At 45.1% G+C, this 20,445-nt stretch overlaps 1 protein-coding gene across 1 annotated transcript in view; it reads right to left on the bottom strand.

Annotated features, from left to right (window-relative positions):
• The window catches only part of OPCML (opioid binding protein/cell adhesion molecule like), a 343,304-nt gene that overhangs the window by 284,703 nt on the left and 38,156 nt on the right, over positions 1 to 20,445 (bottom strand). Inside the window, exons 4-5 of the mRNA XM_029075283.1 lie at positions 1,222 to 1,349; positions 1,117 to 1,186 (exon numbers count right to left, since the gene is read on the bottom strand). Of these exons, the coding sequence (XP_028931116.1) occupies positions 1,117 to 1,186; positions 1,222 to 1,349 (198 nt within the window). The remainder of the gene's footprint in view (positions 1 to 1,116; positions 1,187 to 1,221; positions 1,350 to 20,445) is intronic.

Here is a 20,445-nt window from a genome sequence, read left to right as displayed (position 1 = left end):
TTTACACCTCTCAGAGACATTCTAAATACACTGTGGCTCACCTGAGACTGTGGTTCTCACCAGAGCCTTTAACCTTGTTGTTAGCAACCCTGGGGAGATGATATCACTATTTAACTGCCTGCTGGGAGAAGAAGGTCTGGCTTCAATAATTGTCAGCCTGTAAAATGGGTATCTGGGCAGTCTGTCCTGAAGAGGCCCTTCAAGCGGGAAGATGCTTTAAGAAGTCTCAAATGTGGATGCCGCAGATTAGACACGGGGGGCAAATTCCTCATACACGATCCCCTCTCCACACCAACTTCTTACCTACCTAACCAATGGCACATTTGTTTCTGCCTTTGTGGCCCACCCCAAGGCAATGACTCACATCAGACTCCATGAAACCATTTCCACTGGAGGCAGCAGAGCACATGAAGAGAGACTCAGATCCTTGACCTAGCTCTACCATTGGCCACTGGGCAAGATGGTAAATCCCTCTGGGCTCATTTTCCTCATCTGTTAAATAGGGATAAGATTCCCATTCACCCTACCTCTTAGATTGTATGCTTCGTGGGAGGCAGAAACTGTCTGGTCTGATGATCTCATCTCTATTTCAATGCTTAGCACATAGTAAGCCTGTACAAGGTGACTCTTCTTATTTAAAATTGGAAAAAAACGTCTGAATACTACTGGATTGAACTCATTCAGGGAGGCCAAAGGAGATGTAAGTGGAGGATGAGCAGTGGGGGGTTCTAAATCCTTTATTCTGAGCTGGTGGTTTGATCCCCATGGCAGCACCAAGAAGCGTTTTCAACCGTCACCCTCAATGCTGGGCTCACGTGATTGGGTAGGAGAAGAGAAAGCTGTATTTTGAGGAACAATCCCAGGAGGCTTGCTGCGTAGTCAATGTGATCAGCATTTGCTCAGCGGAGAACAGGCAGCCTGTGAAATTCATTCCCACATGGCTTAACCCTAGTATTACTGCTTCTTTCCTGGAGACAAGCTACTCAGGGCAGTGTTTGGTCATGGGGCATGACAGAAAAAGAACCCAGGAGAAGAATCAGGACACGATGTCTGACGCCACCAGCTCAGAGAAAGCTGGGGTCCCAGCTTTCCCCGGGGTGCCACGCTCAGCCTTACCTTGCACGATGAGGTGGACGCGCGAGGTTTTGGGGTGATTGTCTGTCTGCACAGAGCAGGTGTATGGCCCCTCATCATAGACGTCCACGTTGCGGATCAGGATGCTGTACTGGGTTTTGGTGTTGGAGAGGATGACCACGCGGGGGTCTATGGACCACTTGTCATTCCCGGCATACAGGATGGTGCTGCGGTTCAACCAGGCCACCCGTGTCACCCGGTCATCCACGGTGCACCTGCAGGGCAGGGACAGTGAGACACCCATCAGAAACAACACCAGGGGAGCTTGATGCTTCCCAGAGCCTGAGGGGGCCTAGCCTGACCTCGGCCAGGGCTGGGCCCTCAACCTCTGTATTTACCGAGTGGAAGGAACATTTCCTGCAGGCCTACCCACTCCTGCAAATCTCCTTTTCTTCTTCAGCAGCCCAATAACTGCCCAATAAATCCCAGAGATCACTGCCATTCCCACGGTTATCACTGCAAGAAGAGCGGCAGGTGTACCAGCCAACCTGCTGTCAGCCACACCTCACCTCTAGGTGGACCTGCACTACTCTTGGTTTGGAATGGGCTCATCTCCACTCATTCATTCACTCAGTCATTCAGTAATACTTATTGAGCATTTACTGTGTGCAAAACACTGTTCTAATTACTTGGGAGAGTATAATATAATAGTATACAAAATCCCTGCCCACAGTGACCTTTCAGTCTAGAAGGGGAGACAGAGGACAGACTAGTTGCAGACATGCCTTGTGGTTCTTTTCCAACAGAAGATGTCCTAATAATAATGTTAAGACTTGTTCAGTGCTTACTATGTGCCAAGCACTGTACTGAGCACTAGAGTAGGTGTGAAACAGGTCCACCCGATCAGGGAGGAGGAATGATCTTGAGAGGTAAAGGAAACAAGAGGGAAAGTTAGTTTAGTGGCCGGGTGAACACTGATCACGCCTATGGCAGCCTCTTGTGGACTGAAAACATAACTGGCGATATTGTGCTCTTAGGTAAGGCAATACTACCCAAGAGAGAGCGCATCAGTGGTCTAAATGTAAGGAGCAGGAGAAAAGATTTAGAAGACCTACAAAGTGAGTCATTCAGGGGAATTACAGTAACAATAATAATAATCAGAATTATAATAATAACCGCAACAGTAATAGGTATTAAGCACTTACTATTTTACAAGCATAGCACAGTGTCTGTTCCAAATGAGGCTCACAGCCTAAGTAAGAGGGACAAAGGTTTAATCTCCATTTTATAGATCAAGAAACTGAGGCATGAAGAAGTTAAGTGACTTGCCTAGGATTGTCCAGCTGGCAAGAGACAAAACTGGGTTTAGAACCCAGATCCTGAGATTCCCAGGCCTGGGCTCTTTCCATTAGGCCAGGTCGCTTCCCAAATGATGCTTCTTCTCTATAATTTACCACAAAGACTCGATCAATCTTTCTGATGCCAGTGAGATGGAACTTAACAGCAATTATTGTGATGATGGAAAATTGGTAGAATGAAAAAACCAACACATGAATTGAAAATTGTGACTTGAACCTGCTAAAGCAGGCTACTGATAGATAGTAGTCATAGTAATGGTATTTAAGTACCTACTGGGTAAACATCTGGACAAAGAATAGGAAAAAATAGACAACTGATAATTAAACACAATCCCTGTCATCTCTCCCACCCCCCTCCCACCAATGGGCTAACATAAAAATAACGGGATTAGAGGAGACAAGCATACAAGAAAAGAAGTGAGCCAGCATTATAAATTTTTACCCCAGACTCTAAGATTCTCTGAAATGCATACCGCTTACAATGTGCCAGGCACTATTCCAAGCCCTGGGGCAGATACAAGGTAATCAAGTAGGACACAGTCCCTCTCCCACACGAGGCTCACAGGTTTAATCTCCATTTTACTGATGAGGGAACTGAGGCCCAGAGAAGTGAAGTGATTTTCCCAAGGTCACACAGCAGACTATTGGCAGAGCCAAGACTAGAACCCAGGTCTTTCTGACTCAGGTCCATGCTCTATCCATTAAGCTACACTGCTTCCCAGATATTTCCTGAGTTACAAGCACAACCAAATGTACAGCACCTAAGAGGACCCTAATTTATTTAAGGAAACCTTTCTAATCCAGAAAGGAGCAAATTCAACTAGAGTAAAACACTGCCAGATTGAACAGTTACTGCTAAGGAGACACAGGTTGAGAAAGTGAGAATAATTGGCTCAGCACAGGAACTGTTCAAATCTAGCCCAGTAAGCATGGATTTCAGCAGTACAAGGTTATTTAGCATCAAGGAAATCGCATATTCATGAGATTGCATACGATACTAAATTGGGAGGCGTTGCTAGCACTGGTAGAGATGGGGAAATAATATAAATAGATGGAAAGACAGTGAGAAATAGAGGAGAAAAGAATGCGGTGAAATTCAACTGGGAAAAATGCAAATGGATGCAAATGTGTGGAGGAAAAAATTGAAAATCAGTGTCAGCATCAACAGTATTGATTGAGCTTCCAATGTGCTCTAAGTATTGTGTTAGGTACTTGAGGAGCATTTACAAGGAGTGTAGGATGCTGTTCCAGCCTCAGGGAGCTTACAGTCTAAACGGGTAGTAGAGTACACGTACAGATATCATTTGTATTCAGAGGAATCACCACTGATAATGAAGTTTACTTATGGGTGTGTATTTGTGGTTGCAAAGGCCAGTGGCTAACCAATATTCCCATCTGCATAGCACACAGACAAAGACCAATCTTTATGAGGCTAACCGACCTCTTTGAGGCTAACAATTATGGAATTTGTTAAATGCTTCCTGTATGCCAAGCACATGGGATTGAGACATGAAAATCATGTCAGACCCAGCCCTGTCCCACATGAGGTTCACAATCTAAGGAGAAAAGAAAGCGGCCATTAAATCGCCATTTTACAGATGAGGACACTGAGGCTCAGAGAAGTGAAGTGACTTGCCCAAGATGATACAGAAAGCAAGTAACAGAGATGGGATTAAAACTCAGGTCCTCTGAAGCTCAGGCCCATATTTTTTCCACCAATCCTTGCAGCTTTTCTGTGCTGTGTGTAATGGTTTAGGTGTGGGGAAGGTACTTAGGGTTGGAGCTTAGAAGTGGTTAAGGGAGGAAGAAATGGACTCTAAAGGAGGAGGAAGGGAACAAGAAAAGCTAGAAAAAGAAGAATGCCCCTTTCTTCTCCACTTCCTCCCCTCTGGTCCTCACTGATCACTAGGGCCAGACCAAGCAGCTGCTGTCGACCCTGCCCTGGAGCCACTCGCCCTCCTGCCTCACAGGTCCACACAAGTCCACACAAGTGCTGCCCCTACCCACAGCATCATCCGTGATTATGCAATGGGTCCAGGACCCTGACAGCTAGCATCCCCTGCTCTGGCCATGAAGACCCCAGATCCAATTTAAGCCCTGAAGTCTGCCCCCCATTCCTGTTGAACATCATCCTCATCATACATTCAGACCATAAAGTCCACAGCCAGCTCCCAGCCCCAGCACCAGGCTCCCAGCCCGGGCATCTGAAAGTCACCAACTCCAGCTGGCATGGAGCAAGAGAGAGAGACTCCATCTTGGTTCCTCCTGATCCTTTTCCAAACCCACAAGACAGGGAGTTCTATCTATGCTACCCTTCTGCTCGACTAACAGTGAAGGGAGTGTTAATCATTTTTCCCCAAGAGATGCACCAGAGGTCCCTGGGGGTCATGAGCTCCTTGGCCCCCGCAGAGTGGACTCCTATGTAAATAAATAGAAAAAAACAATAATAATTAAATAGCAGATCAATGCATGAATGGTGAGGTGGCTAAGGGAATGTAGAGGAATGTAGGGGAATGTAGAGCCATTTCTTTATGGAAATAGTTTTTTAGAAGGGACTTGGCTTGACAAAACTGAGGAGAAATAGTACTCCTGTTTGGGGAGTGATGGGCAAATGATTGGTGACAGGAGAATGGATAGCAAGGGACAGGAAGGAGATTTGCTTGGAAAGAGCAAAGAGCACGAGCTGGAGCCTAGTGAGGGAAGAGAGCAGAGAGGTAGAAGGGAGCCAGCTGGCAGAGAGCCATGGAGTTGATGAGCAGGAGCTTCTGAAGTTGTAAATCAAATGTGTGACAGAATGTCAGAAAAAGCACAATCATACCTGCAGCCACCTCTGGGACCAGGATGAGTAGACAATTAACTTAGATTTTCTAATTCTGAGAATTACAGAAAGATCTCATGACAAATGATGCCCCGGGCTTCGGCAATGCATCGGTGAAAGGAACGGTTACTTCTGCTCTTCCCAAGAGCAGCAAGAGAATGCTCCCGGATTTCATCAGAAACCTCAGCTCGAGGGAGGGGCAGCTGAATGATGGAGATCAGAGCCAAATGTGTGATAGTATTAAGAAAAAGCATGGGAAAGATTTATGAGGAAAGATGGGCAAGTGGAGATGGGGAAAGATGATGCAGGTCTAAATGTGGAAACAAGTCACTTGGGGAAATGCGGAAGAATTTGACATCTTGCTCCAGGAGGTGAGAAATGTAATTAAAGAAAGTAAGGCAGATAATCAGGAAAAACTTTCTGAGAGGAGTAATTATTAGGAGGTAAAATAACTCCCTACAGAAAGTACTAGCGACTCCATCTGCAGGCCCCTCATAAGCTGGAGAACTGGCAGAGCCTGTGACTGCAAACACAGCTCCGGCATGCAAAGAGATGGGCTATATAAAGCATAAGAGTCATTTCTGTCTCACAGCTTAGGATCATAGAGCCTCCATATCCTATCCCTCCCATCTCCAGGTTCTGTGGTTGAAGCTGCCACACCATAGAGTCATGCTGGGCTGCCGAATGGAGTCCCTGAAGGGCTCTAGCAAAATCCTGTGGGTTGCTCCTTACATTCTCCTGCTTTCTCCTTCCCTTTCTCTCCTCACACCTCCTTGTCCCTCACTGCTGTCCTTGCCAACAGGGCCGTGTCTGACATGGTGCAGTAAAACTCAATGACAGCTTTCCTTAAACATGTGGCCCTCACACCTCCCAACAGAATATACAGCTCTGACCCTCAGACGTCGAAAGAAGCTGTGCAGTGGCAGCGAGCGGGCAGGGGTGTCTTTCAGTACCACGTGGAGCAATTCAAATAATTTATCTGTGCCCAGCCCTCCGTTCTACCCTCTCCTGCCTCTCAATGCTGAGGAGCTTTAAAGCTCAGATCCCGGTGTGTTCATTACACTTGGCAAAGGCCCAAGCAGGAGAAAAAAAGGAAAAGAAATTAAAATGTTTCCCAAGCACACACTATTTTAATCCTATTCAATAGATTATCCTGACATATTTACTCATGGCCATGTCTGTCTCAGTATCACCCGTGGAAAAATATAAATTAAATTTTTAAATTAAAAGCCGAGGATCTAGGGAGCTCGATATCTTTTTGAAGAATGGAGGGAGTCAGCCAGTGGCGGAAGAAGCTGAGGAGGAAAGGGGCTCTGGTAAAATGCAAGTTTTGGCCCAGGGTTTGTTTTTTTTGCCAATTCATTACTAGCGCGCCCCAGGGGTCGAGGAATCCTGGGGCCTCAGAGTTCATCAAGTGTCTCCCCCACTTCCACGAATAACTGCATTATCTCAGAGGGGGCAATACTCATCCTGTTCTCACAGATTGCAAGGGAAAGACAGCTCATCCAATTCTTCCTTGTGGGCAAGGAGTTATATTGTACTTTCTCACACACTTAATTCAGTGCTCTGCATACACTAACTCCTCTATAAATACCACTGATCTATGTCTCTCAGTAATATTTTTTTCTTGTCATTATTATATTCATTTGATCATATTTACTGCATGCTTACTGTGTGCAGAGCACTGTACTAAGTGGTTGGAAATACAATTCGGCAAAAGATAGAGACAATCCGTACCCAAAATTGGGCTCTCAGTCTGCTAAATGCTGTGTGTCAAGCACTATTCATTCATTCATTCATTCATTCATTCATTCATTCGTATTTATTGAGCACTTACTATATGCAGAGAACTGTACTAAGTTCTTGGAATGCACAATTCAGCAACAGATAGAGACAATCCCTGCCCAATGACGGGCTCACAGTCTAAACGGGGGAGACAGACAGCAAAGCAAAACAGAACAAAACAAAAACAAGACATCAAGATAAATAGAATGGAGATATACAGCTCATTAAAAAAGTAAATAGGGCAATAAATATGAGCAAATGAGCACTGTGCTGAGGGGAGGGGAGGAGGGAAGAGCAGAGAGTGAGGGGGGAGGGCAAACAGAGGAAAAGAGGGGGCTCAATCTGGGAAGGCCTCCTGGAGGAGGTGAGCTCTCAGTAGGGCTTTGAAGAGGGGAAGAGACTTACTTTGGTGGGTGTGAGGAAGGAGGTCATTCAAGGACAGCGGTAGGAAATGAGCCAGGGGTTGATGGCGGGATAGGTGTGAACAGGGGACCCTAAGGAGTTAAGCGGCAATGGAGCAGAATGTACGTGGTGGGCAGTAAAAAGAGAGAAGGGAGGTAAGGTAGGAGGGGACAAGGTGATGGAGAGCTTTGAAGCCAAGAGTGAGGAGTTTTTGATTCATGCAAAGGTTGATAGGCAACCACTGGAGGTTTTTGAGGAGGGGAGTGACATGCCCAGAGCGTTTCTGTAGGAAGATGATCCAGGCAGTGGAATGAAGAATAGATTGGAGTGGGGAGAGATAGGAGGAAGGGAGATCAGAGAGGAGACTGACACAATAATCCAGTTCGGATATTATGAGAGTTTGTACTAGCATGATAGAGTTTGGATGGAGAGGAAAGGGTGGATCGTGGCGATATCATGAAGGTGAGACTGGCAGGTGTTGGTAATGGATTGTATGTGTGAGGTGAATGAGAGAGCTGAGTCAAGGATGACACCAAGGTTGTGGGCCTGTGAGACGGGAAAGATGGCCATGCCCTCCAGAGTGACAGGGAAGTCAGGGAGAGGTTAGGGCTTGGGAGGGAAGATAAAGAGCTCAATCTTGAACATGTTGAGTTTCAGGTGGTGGGAAGACATCCAGGTGGAGATGTCCTCGAGGCAGGAGGAGATACAAGCCTGGAGGGACGGGGAGAGAACAGGGGAAGAGATGTAGATTTGGGGGTCATCTGCATAGGGATGATAGTTGAAGCCGTGGGAGTGAATGAGTTCACCAAGGGAGTGATTATAGATGGAGAACAGAAGAGGGTCAAGAACTGACTCATTCAATAGTATTTATTGAGCGCTTACTATGTGCAGAGCCCTGTACTAAGCACTTGGAATGTACAAATCGGCAACAAATAGAGACAGTCCCTGCCCTTTGACGGGCTTACAGTCAGTTAGTGGATGGGAGGGGGAGGAGGAGCCCACAAAGGAGACCTAGAATGAACGGCCAGAAAGATACCCCAGTTCTAAGCACTGTGGTAGGTACAAATTAATCAGAATAGACATAGTCCCTGTCTCACATGGGGGTCATGGTTTCAGTGGGAGGGAGAACAAGTATGAATAGAGCACAGGCCTAGAAGTCAGAAGGACCTGGGTTCTAATACCAGCTCTGCGACTCATCTGATGTGTGACTTGGGGCAAATCACTTTACTAGGCCTTAGTTGCCTCATCCGTAAAATGAGGATTAAAGCTGTGAGCTCCTGGTGGGACAGGGAATGTGTCTACTCTGATTAATTTGTATCTACCTCAGTTCTTAGAACAGTGCTTGGCCCATAGTAAGCACACAAGTACCATAATTATAATTATTATTAGATATTGAACCCCCATTTTACAGATGAGAAAATTGGGGTGAAGTGACAGTCCTACAGTCACACTGCAGGCAACTGACAGTGCTGGAACTAGAACCCAGGTCTAATTTTGGCCTAGTGGAAAGAGCACCAGCCTAGTAGACAGCCGATCTGAGTCCTAATCCCAGCTCTGCCACTTGACTGCTGTGCGACCTTAGGTAAATCACTGAACTTCTCTGTGCCTCAGTTACCTCATCTGTAAAATGGGGAGTAAGACTGTGAGTCCCATGTGGGACATGGACTGTGTCCAATCTGATTATCTTGTATCTACACCAGTGCTTAGTAGAGTGTCTGGCACATTTATTATTCTATTTATTTTATTAATGACGTGCATATATCTATAATGGTATTGATCTATTTTGATGCTATTGATGCCCGTCTATTTGTTTTGTTGTCTGTCTCCCCCTTCTAGACTGTGAGCCCATAGTTGGGCAGAGATTGACTCTATCTGTTGCCCAATTTTACTTTCCACAAGCTTAGTACAGTGCTCTGCACACAGTAAGCACTCAATAAATACGAATGAATGAATGGACAAATACCAAACAAAAAAAAGCACATGCTCTTTCCACTAGGTCAAACCGCTCCTAGAAGCAGGAGTATCAATAGAACTGGAATTGGAGGTTGTAATACAAGTAGAAGTAGTTAATAGTCATAACAGCAGTAACGTTATTGAGCATCCACTGAGCACACTGTACTGTAGAACAGAAGTGTGAGACTTTTTTTTTACCCAGAAGGACCTTACATTGTAATGGGGAAGACAGACCAAAGAAGATTTTCATAAACTAACAGCTCTGTTTAGTCATGGGAGGCAACCTGGCCTAGAAGAAAGAGCTTCGAAGACCCAGAGTCTAGCTCTGGGTCAGTACCTGGTCTTCAGGGTGACCTTGGGAAAATCACTTATCCTCCCTGGGCTTCAGGGTCCTCATCTGTAAATTGAGGATAACTAATACCAGCTACTTCCCACTTAACAGAGATGTTGTGAGGATACCAGATAATCAGTGTGAAGGGGCTTTGGAAAAATAAAAAGGCAGTACAAAAAAAACAAGGGGCTATGATAATGAAGTTGTGGAACATGGCCTAGGGGAATGAAAATGGTTTTGGGAGTCAGAGATTCTGGATTCCAATCTCAACTCCACTACTTGCCTGCTCTGTGTGACCTTGGGCAAGATGCTTCATTTCTCTATGCCTCAATTTCCTCAATTGTAAAATGGGGATTCAATACCTGGTCTCCCTCTTATTTAGACTGTGAGCCTCATGTGGGACAGGAACTGTGTCCAACCCAATTAAGTTGCACTTCCCCAAGTGCTTAGAACAGTGCTTGACCCACAGTAAGTGTTTAATAAATATCATAATGATATCCTCTCCTCCTCTCCTACCAAAATCTGCAAGCTTTCATTATATGCCACATTTGAACTCAATTTCCTCCTTCCTCAAGGACCTATGAGGTCAGCTCTGTGGGGCTTCTAGGAGCAAGGCATTGCCAAACACCCACAGATCACCCTACTTAAGCATTTACCACACCTTTGATCCAGGTGAACCATGTACTCTTCCAAACAGGTGAGAATGAATAAATAAACACAGTGTTAATTGTTGACTCCCCTGACCTTTTAAGGGGTTGGGTTAAGTTCATCTCTACATGACTGTGCTGGGGCTGAGTTAGGGCCAACACACACAAATTACCACTCCGTTCTAATTGCCTGCCCCTCTACCTCACGCGATGTTATTTGCCTGAGTTTACATGCCCTTCAACTAGGGAAGGATTGAATGAAGCAGCAACCCAAATAATACATCCTGCCTTAGAGTATCTCACTCCTGGGAATTCAAGTACTTTTACAGGTATTTTCTATTTGTCTCCTTAAAATAAATGCCTCTCCAAGGTGGTTCAAGATCTATTAGTGCTTTATACTCAGTCCTAAGAGGCCAACCTTAAGCCTGAGCATACAGGAGACAGGGTTCGTGTGTGCATAGCTGCATTACACATCTGGGCCTTACTTTGGCTATTCAGTCACATCCATCTGAGAGCGGCATAATAATAATACTTACAGTATTTAAGTGCTTAGTATGTGCCAAGCACTGTTCTAAGCCCTGGGGTAGATACAAGGTAGTCTGGTTGTCCCATGTGGGGTTCACAGCCTTAAACCCCATTTTACAGATGAGGTAACTGAGGCCTAGAGAAGTGAAGTGAAGCAGTGTGGCTCAGTGGAAAGAGCACGAGCTTGGGAGTCAGAGGTCATGGGTTCGAATTCCAGCTCTGCCACTTGTCAGCTGTGTGACTGTGGGCAAGTCACTTAACTTCTCTGTGCCTCAGTATCCTCAATTGGAAAATAGGGATTAAGACTGTGAGCCTCACGTGGGACAACCTGATTACCCTGTATCTACCCCAGTGCTTAGAACAGTGCTCTGCAAATAGTAAGCGCTTAACAAATACCAACATTATTTTTATTATTACCTCAGCACTTAGAACAGTGCTCTGCACTATACTAAATGCTGGGAGACAATTCTCAGCTGGGAATTAGACATGGTCTCTGTTCCTCAGAAGACCTCCAGCCTCGCCTACAGAAGGGAGAATCAAGCAGCGGCCTCCCTATTCCATTCCTAGCTTGGGCAGTGGCTAGCGAGTGGAAGGCAATCTACTACAAGTCAAAACTCACCCATGCTGGGCAGCGGCAGCATGGGAGAGAGTCGAGGGTGGAGACTCAAGTTTACTGCGAGGAAGGAAGCAATATTTAACCACTTCTGTATATTTACCAAGAAAACTCCATGGATATACTACCAGAATGATTGTGGGTGGAGGTGGGGCGTTCTGGGAAAGATGTGTCCATGGAGTCACTGAGGGTTGAAAACAAGTCGACAGCATAAGACAAGACTGCTACTACTGCTGCTGGTTCTGTTACTCTTACTCCTACTACTACCAAACTAAATCTTTGGGGAATATGCCTCTTGCTCCCAATGAAAAACATGGAAAAGGTCAAATGTAGGCATGGGGGGTGGTTAACGATGCACACTATGATGGAGACTTAAGCTGTCTCAATCATGTGTGTGAAGAGTCTTTGCTTGACTTATTTAACAGATTTCAAACTGTTTCAGTAAACAGTGTGAACATTGAGAAGCAGCAAAGGTTAGTGGATAGAGCACGGGCCTGAGAGTCAGAAGGACATGGGTTCTAATTTCAGGCCCAGCAATTGTCTGCCGTGTGACCTCAGCTAAGGCACTTCACTTCTCTTTGCCTCAATTATCTCATCTGTAAATTGGAGGTTAAGACTATGAACCTCATGTGGGACAGAGATTGTGTCCAACCTGATTAGCTTGTATCTACCCCAGCAGCTAATATGGTGCCTGGCCCATAGTAAGAGCTTAACAAATATCATTAAAAAAGTCCCCCCCTTCTTCCCTCTCTGACCGTCATTTTCAACCATTCAATTTAAAGTGGCTTCTTCCCCACTGCTTTCCAACATGCCCATGTAACCCCTTTCCTATAAAAAAACAAACTCTCAACTCCACAGCATCTATAGTTACCACACTATCTACCTCCTACCATTTCTCGCCAAACTCCTTGAGCGAATTGTCTATATCTGCTGCTTCCACTGACTCTCCTCTAATTCTCTTCATGTCCCACTCAAATCTAGCTTCCACCTCTTTCACTCCATGGAAAGTGCCCTCTCCAAGGTCACTGATTACTTCCTTCTTGCCAAATCCAGTGGCGTCCATTCCATGTTAATCCCTCTTGAAATCACATCTCTCTTTGATACTGTGGATCATCCCTTTCTCCTGGGAACACTACCTGACCTTGGTCTCATTGACACTGTCCTCTCTTGATTCTTCTCCCATTTCTCTAGCCTCACCAGAGAAGTGGAGAGAAATGGCATAACTTAATGGATAGAGCATGGTTCTGGGAGTCAGAAGGACCTGAGTTCTAACCCCAGTTCCACCACTCATCTGCTGTGTGACCTCGGATAAGTTGGTTCACTGCTCCGTGCCTCAGTTCCCTCATCTGTAAAATGGAAATTAATACTGTGAGCCCTATGTGGGAGAGGGGCTGTGTGCAACCCAATTATCTCATATCTACCCCAGGGCTTAGAACCTTAGAACAGTGTCTGGCACATAGTAAGCACTTAACAAATACTATCATGATTATTATGATTATTATTATTTGGAGGCTGGGAGTTGGGGTAGAAGGGAAAAGAAGGGAGAGGTTTGGGGAAGAACCTGATCCATTCATACCTTAATACCCAGGTACATGCCTAATCCTAAAACAAACTCAAACTCTAACCATAACTCCAAACCTTTCCATGAACCTAACCCTAAGCCCAACCCTAATGCCATCCCTAACTCTAACCCTAATCTTACCTTCACCCCAACCCTAACCCAAACACAAAATCAAACACTCTATCTAACCACAACCTTTTACCTTTCCCAAATCCTAACCCCAAATCATTAATGCCATATGCACACCCTAACCCTAACCTTATCCTTAACTCTACTCCATCCTTATCCCTAACCCTAATTCTCACCCCAACCTATCACTAACTCTAATGCTATCTCTAACCCTAACACCAATCTTAATCTTAACCCTAACCTTAAACACAAAAGGTAACCCTATTATGCACACACTAGTATAACTGTAACAAATCAATCACTGATTGATTTGGCCAGGGCTGTAACTCATTATCTGGAAGGTATAAAAACATTTCCCTAAATAGAAAACATTTCCATCCTGTTGTCCTATAGAATGGGATTGCTTTCTTGCAAAACCTGCATTATTGTGGTATTCATGTTGTAGTATCTGCTGTCTGCCACTGCTGCTTAGTATATATGACAATGCTCACAATTATTTCCTCCAATAATACATTATACGGTAACGAAACAGGCTTTTATTGCCAGAGGATCATTCTCTAATTTCCTAAACAAAACTGAGGTGGTCTATCAGCCTGCACCAGGGAAGCCATGCACAAAACTAAGAATTTATACTGGAAATCCAGATCTGAAAGCTGTTACATAATTCTGTTACCTATGTAGCACAATGATTGATGTTATGTCACTAGGGCAGGAATAGAAAACAAAATCAAGTGGCCACCACATTCTTCGGAAGACTGTTAGACAGATTTGGTAATAATGATGCTATTTGTTAAGTGCTTACCATGTTCCAAACACTGTGCTAAGCACTAAGTATGGCATCAGGCTCCAGGGCAAACTCAAAATCTACAGAGCTATGTTGTTGTCCAACCTCCCCTACACCTGTGAGACCTTGCCCACAAGTAAATGCCAGACACTACTTTTCGAGCGGTCCCAACAAGGACATCTGTGGGCCATATTTGATAACAACCTCCCCTACACCTGTGAGACCTTGCCCACAGGTAAATGCCAGACACTACTTTTCGAGCGGTCCCAACAAGGACATCTGTGGGCCATATTTGATAACAAATGACAAGACAGGAACACAAACAATGAAATCGTGGAACAAAGTCTTCTAACATTGAAGCTATGCTCAGCTCAGCACAGCTGTGCTGGGTGGGAAATGTGAGGAGAATGAGTGACAGCAGGAGGCCCAAACAACTGATGTATGGAGAGATGAAATTGGGAAACCAAAAGCGAGAGGAGTAGAGGAAACATTTTAAGGACACAATTAAACAAGGCCTCAGACAATGGTCTTCCGAGGTGAGAACTGGGAGTCAATTGCTGAGGCTAGACCAGCATGGTACACTGTCATTAACTAAAGAGTGGATCTTTTTGAGCCTAAGCTTTGTAAGAAATAAGATGAGAAAGCAAAAAGAGAAAACATAGTCTGGCTCTGCAGACATCAAACAAGATCATACAAGGAAAAGCCTTTTTGTGCACACAATGTGGCCAGAACTATGAGGACCACATTTTCAGTTTCACTAACACACTCATAAATGAATTTCATCATCAGTGGAATCTTCTTTGATTAAGAAGGACACTCTAAATGGCCAGGGAGAGTATTGAAAGCACTCAGTATGACAGAACAGAGTGTTCTGTGGCCCTCACCAAGCTCAAAGAGAGATGTTCACTGTGGGCCATTTATGTGACAGAGTTCAGGATGGTAAACCGATTCAGCTGAACCCAGCGGGTGCTCACTTCCATTTGCATCACTTTGAGCTATTTTCAGCAATCCTGTTGTCCCTGCTCTGGAGTCCCATCAGAGAAAGCAGCCCAGGATTGGGCCATGACTCAAAAGAAATATCAGACCTGCAAGCCACCCTAACCCCATCAGTTGGGGGTCCCAGAGAAGGGGAACCAGAAGCCACGATTACATTCAGAACAAGGTTGCCATAAGATTGCATCCCCAGGCTGTTTTGCTAACTCAGCATTTATATAGGTTGTCACCCTTGACTTTGGCATGGAAAGACCAGAGTCCATTTGAGGGTGGGCCACCCTCACTGTGACAGGATGTCATTTCCCAGGCTCTGCCCATTGCAGCATGAGTGGTGTGTGTGGGGAAGGTTGGGGGGCAGGAGAGGAGGGCTATGTGGACAGAATAGAATTGTAGAACTATTGTCTAATTTGTGCCAGGGCTGGGCGGAGCTCAGACTTAGCACCACTGGAATTAGCAGTCCATTGTTCTGACTCCTTTGGCTTTGGTGGATCAGATCTCTGGGACCTCTCATAGAGCTGTCACATCTGGGTTTGGCATTTCAGAGCTGTGACACCTCTGGATTTTGTGGCTCTGAGCCTTGGCATAACCAGGCTTAGCAGTTCTTAGCTCTGGCTCCTCTGAATTTCTAAACAGTGCTAATTTAAAATGCTATCTTCTTTGAGTGTGAATATCTTTTTTCTTTCATTCAGACTGAGAATTAATACCCCCTTGCTTAATTTGATGCAAAGGTACTTCAAGGAGTGATCTGAACCCCACCCAACTACTCCACGTGGTCCTTGGTAGCCACACTGGCAGCAGCTCTTCAGAGTCCTTCTCTCCACCAGAGGCAATCCTGAAATACCTGGGGTACTGGATTATTATTAATCTTCTGCTCCCTGTCCCTGGGGCACTGGGTCTTCCCCAGGGACAGTTCTGTTTAAGGTTTTAACTTCTCGCCTCTTTCCTCCATGGTGACCATGCCTTGACACCATTTATGCCTCAGGCCCCCTTGGCTTAACCTCTGCTTCTCACCACTTGGACATTAGTGCTGGACCTTGACCCCCAGCTCCCTAAATTCTTCTAACCCCAGCAAACCCAGCCTAGACCCTCCCTCTATGCAAATTAACTGTGTGAAAGTAAAGTTGAGCCTGGTTAAGTTGAGCCCTGGGGGATTCCAGCAGAGTGGAGTATTACCCCTGTCTCAGTTCATTATAATGAATAATAAAGAGATACTTACATGCACTTTTTTGTAAATTATTCATCATGTGCACTGAAGAATCAGGGCAGTAATATGTAAAGGAGACAACTGGTGTGCCTGTGCTCCTATAAATACCCAGAGTAAAGTGCTTCCAAGGACCTATCTTCTCATTAAGGTTTGAAGTAGTGGGGGATGTTGGAAAGAAGGCTTAAGTCAGACACAGTCACCTCCATTCTGGCTTTGTGTGCACTGTGTTTCATCCTTAAAGCTGGGGTTGTTTATCTCTCATCTGTTACTTTATTGGTGTTCCAGAGACACTTGTAGCAAATCGGGGAACTCAGCAAGATGGCAGTTTCGTTCCACCATCAGCATTAATCAATTAGTATGGTGAGGACCGTGCCCAATCTAAGGGCAATCTTCGGGGTCCCCTAAGGCCCTGCCTTCCCCATCACTCACCACGTCTTCCACTAGGCCACTTCAGATTTCTGTCCACAATTCAGACCATTAAAGATCTTGCTCTCCTATGGACCAGCCCCACCCTCCCAGTTTACTGTCATCATCAAATGAAAGTCTACCTCAAAGGACCGAGGGAGGGGGGCACCTTTTTCACCAGTTGGAAGAATCCATTCATGGGGGGAGTGGAAGGCCCCAGGGGTCCCTGACAAATGTTCTCACTGCAATCTGCCCCTTTCAGTGGAACCTGATTCCTTTGGCCAAACCAAACGGATCCAGGCCTGCTATCTGGTATTTCCCCAATCTCAGAGATCATGGGCAAGGATTCAATTTTGCTTTGACTTTAAAGGGTTCCTGTCTCCCTCCTTCACACACAAAGCTGTTTCTGCTCCTAGCCATCAGGGAAAAATCGGAGCAGCAGGGGAAGACACTGAAAAGGCTCAAGCTTAGGAACCAGGTGAGACTAAATGGAAGGTAACTCCCCACGTCTCCCCCCCCCCCCGTCTTTTCTGGGAAAACCAGAGATTCATAAAACAGGAAGCAGGTGGAGAGGTTTTGCCCTAAAACAGCACGACATACAGCCAGGTAGTCAGCCCGCAAATCTGGTCAACTAACTCCCTATCTCAGCCCCAGGGCCTCAGTCCAGGAAGTGTACTAGGTTCACCACCATATACACTCTCATTCATGGCTCTTGCCTCAAACTCTTGGAAATTCTCAAGTGGAGAGAGTCAACCTAGGCTAATAGGAAGAGGTAGGGTCTGGGAGTCAGGAAACCTAAGTCCTCATCAAACATTCACCATTCGCCTGTGGTGTGACCTTGGGCACGTCACTTAAATGCTCTGTGTCTCAGTTTCTTCCACTGAACACCGAGGATAAAGTGTCTGTTCTCCCTCTCTTGAAACTGTGAGCTCCACCTGAGGTAGAGACCGTATCGTATCTATCCACAAGGTTAACACAGTGCTTGGTATATAACAAGTATTTAATTAATACAATCATTAATTACACCATCAGCAATGCCATTTCCAGTCAGATCTCTGTCTATTCAGCAGTCAGGGAATCATGGAGATGGTTGTGTTCCTTGATTGCTTGCTCCATCAAGATGCTGCCCTTCTGGTCCAATGTTGCCGTATTCATCCACTCAGCAACAGCAGTAGTAATAGTAATAATAATAATAATGTTGGCATTTGTTAAGCGCTTACTATGTGCCAAGCACTATTCTAAGCACTGTGGTAGAAACAGAGTAATCAGGTTGTCCCACGTGAGGCTCACAGTCTTAATCCCCATTTTCCAGATGAGGTAACTGAGGCACCAAGAAGTTAAGTGACTTGCCCAAAGTCACACAGCTGTAGTAGTTGTCATTCTGTAATTGCACACTTATTTTGTGAAAAGCACTGTACTAGGCTCTGGAAAAGAAGGCCCTTGTCCTTCATGGAGATCCCAAACTGAAATACTGAACAGTATTGATCGATGGAGGGACTGATATGTGCAGAGCACTATACAATTAAGCCTTTAGCATTCATGGCATTTTTTTTGCTTTGTTTTGTCTATTCAAATTTGGCTATAGCATACTAAAGGCCATGTGCCTGCCCCAAGCCCCCACTGCCTCTTTGGTAGACCAGAAACCACAGGCAGAGTTGCAGTACCTGACTGTTCACTTCCCTGTCCTAGAAAACCCAGGCAGCCCTGAGTTGTAAGATTAGCTTTCTAGCTGGGTACAGAGAATGCAGAGAACTGTACTAACTGCTTGGGAGATTACAATACGATATGGTTGCTAAACATGTTTCCTGCCTCCAAAGAGTTGACGATCTACTGGGGGATACAGTCGTTTAAATAAATTACAGGTAGGGGAATGAGCAGGTTATAGACCTATGTGCTTAAATGCTGTGGGGCTAGGGGTGGTAAGAATATCAAAGTGCTTCCTCTAAACTATTGCTGTGGTCAGGGAATGTGTCTACCAAATCTGTTGTATTGTACTCTCCCAAATGTTTAGTACAGTGTGCAGAACAGTACACAGTAAGTGCTCAGTAAATGTCATTGATTGAATGAATGACTGACTAAGGAGTTCAGAATTTAGTATATAGGCAAAGCAGAAAGGAGAGAGAGAAAGGTGATGAAAGGAGAGGTTAGTCAGAAATCTTCTTGAGGAAAAATTGTTTAAGTAAGTCTTTGAAGATGGGGACAGTGGTGGTCCCTGATAAAAAGAGGCATCCTACCTGCCTGCTTACTACAATTGACCAGGAATATGATAATGTCTCCAGCAAGCAAACAGGTACTGTGTAGGTAAGGAGACCTGTTCAAAGTGTTCAGATAAAACAGACAGGCTCTGACAAAGCTGGATAATAAACTAAGGTGGGAGGTATTCCATGGAAGGGACTTAATTAACAACAAAAGTAATCCCATATTAGCATTCTCCTGGAAGAATCTCAGCCCCTGCTGAAGAAATTGCACTGTGGCAAAACCTGAAGAAAAGCCAAGTGTCTCAAAAAAACACGAAGGAATAGTGGTTAGAGACTGGTCACTTGAGGTAATTCACCTTAGCCACAAAAGAGGGTAAATCATTTCAGTTGCTCCATTTTCTCTGGCCTAGGGTTGACAATCAGTGAATGGCATTTATCGAGCACTTACTATGTGCACAGCACTATACTAACTGCTTGGGAAAGTACAATATACAGAGCTGGTGGATGAAATCTCTGCCCACAGGGAGTTTACAATCTACAGGGGAGCTTCCAAATCTGCTGCTGTTTCTGGGATGGGAGGGTTGAGAATTTCTAAATGAGGAAGCACTGGAGCTTGCCCAGGACTCCTGAGCCTTGGCTGTATGTTAATGGACAACTAATGGCTAATTTCAGGGAGCAGTTGTCCCCTGCAGAGTTCACAGATTACTGTGATTCTTACAGAGTTAAGCTTTTAGCTTGTTTGCTTGTTTGTTTTTACTGATGAGGTTAATGAAGCACAGAGAAGTGAAGTGACTTACCTAAGGTCACCCAGCAGACAAGATACAGAGGCAAAATTAGAACTCAGGTCCTTCTTACTTCCAGGCCCAGGCTCTAACCATTAGGGATGTCTGCTTTTTAATGTGTTTAGTACAGTCCTGGTTTACTGGTTTGGTACCATTCCTGTGTTTTTGTGGTCTGCTTAGTGGAAAGAGCATAGGCTTGGGAGTCAGAGGACATGGGTTCTAATCCTAGCTCCACCATTTGTCTGCTGTGTGACCTTGGGCAAGCCACTTAACTTCTCTGTGCTTCAGTTACTTCATCTGTAAAATGGGGATTAGGACTGTGAGCCCCACGTGGGACAAACTGATTACCTTGTACCTACCCTAGCATTTAGAAAAGTGCTTGGCACATAGTAAACACTTAACAAATACCATTATTATTATTATTATTGTTATTACACAGCAAGAGCTCAAGAAATAATAAATGACATCAGTGCTGAGTTACAGTAGTTGATACAGTTGTGGGTTATTGTGGTTGGTACCAGCCCCAGGAATTCAGTGATTTGGAGATGATGGAGTCTCCGTCATTCATGGCCAAGCCTCAAATTTGATCTACATGAAGGAATGGACTATAGTGGAATCTCTTGCCCTTTCAGTCATGTTCCCCCAGGGGCCGGGAGTACAGTGGGGAAGTAGATGGACATGGGTGCCACCACTTTCAAAGTGCCCAAGGAGTTTTTTCTACATGTAGGCCTCAGCCAAAGTGAGCACAGCAAAGTCTTGGCACCATGATCCAAAAGGCAATCGTCCTGGTTGCAGCTGTTGTCTTTGCTGCTTACATGACTCAAGACTCCCCTTGGGCCTTTCTGCCTCACAAAATGCCCTCTGTTCTTCTCCATGGTTGCCA

The sequence above is a fragment of the Ornithorhynchus anatinus genome, chromosome 11 (assembly GCF_004115215.2).
Source record: "Ornithorhynchus anatinus isolate Pmale09 chromosome 11, mOrnAna1.pri.v4, whole genome shotgun sequence".
Lineage (NCBI taxonomy): Eukaryota > Metazoa > Chordata > Mammalia > Monotremata > Ornithorhynchidae > Ornithorhynchus > Ornithorhynchus anatinus.
The sequence above is the reverse complement of the archived record's forward strand: the minus strand, read 5'-3'. Positions and strand labels throughout refer to the sequence as shown.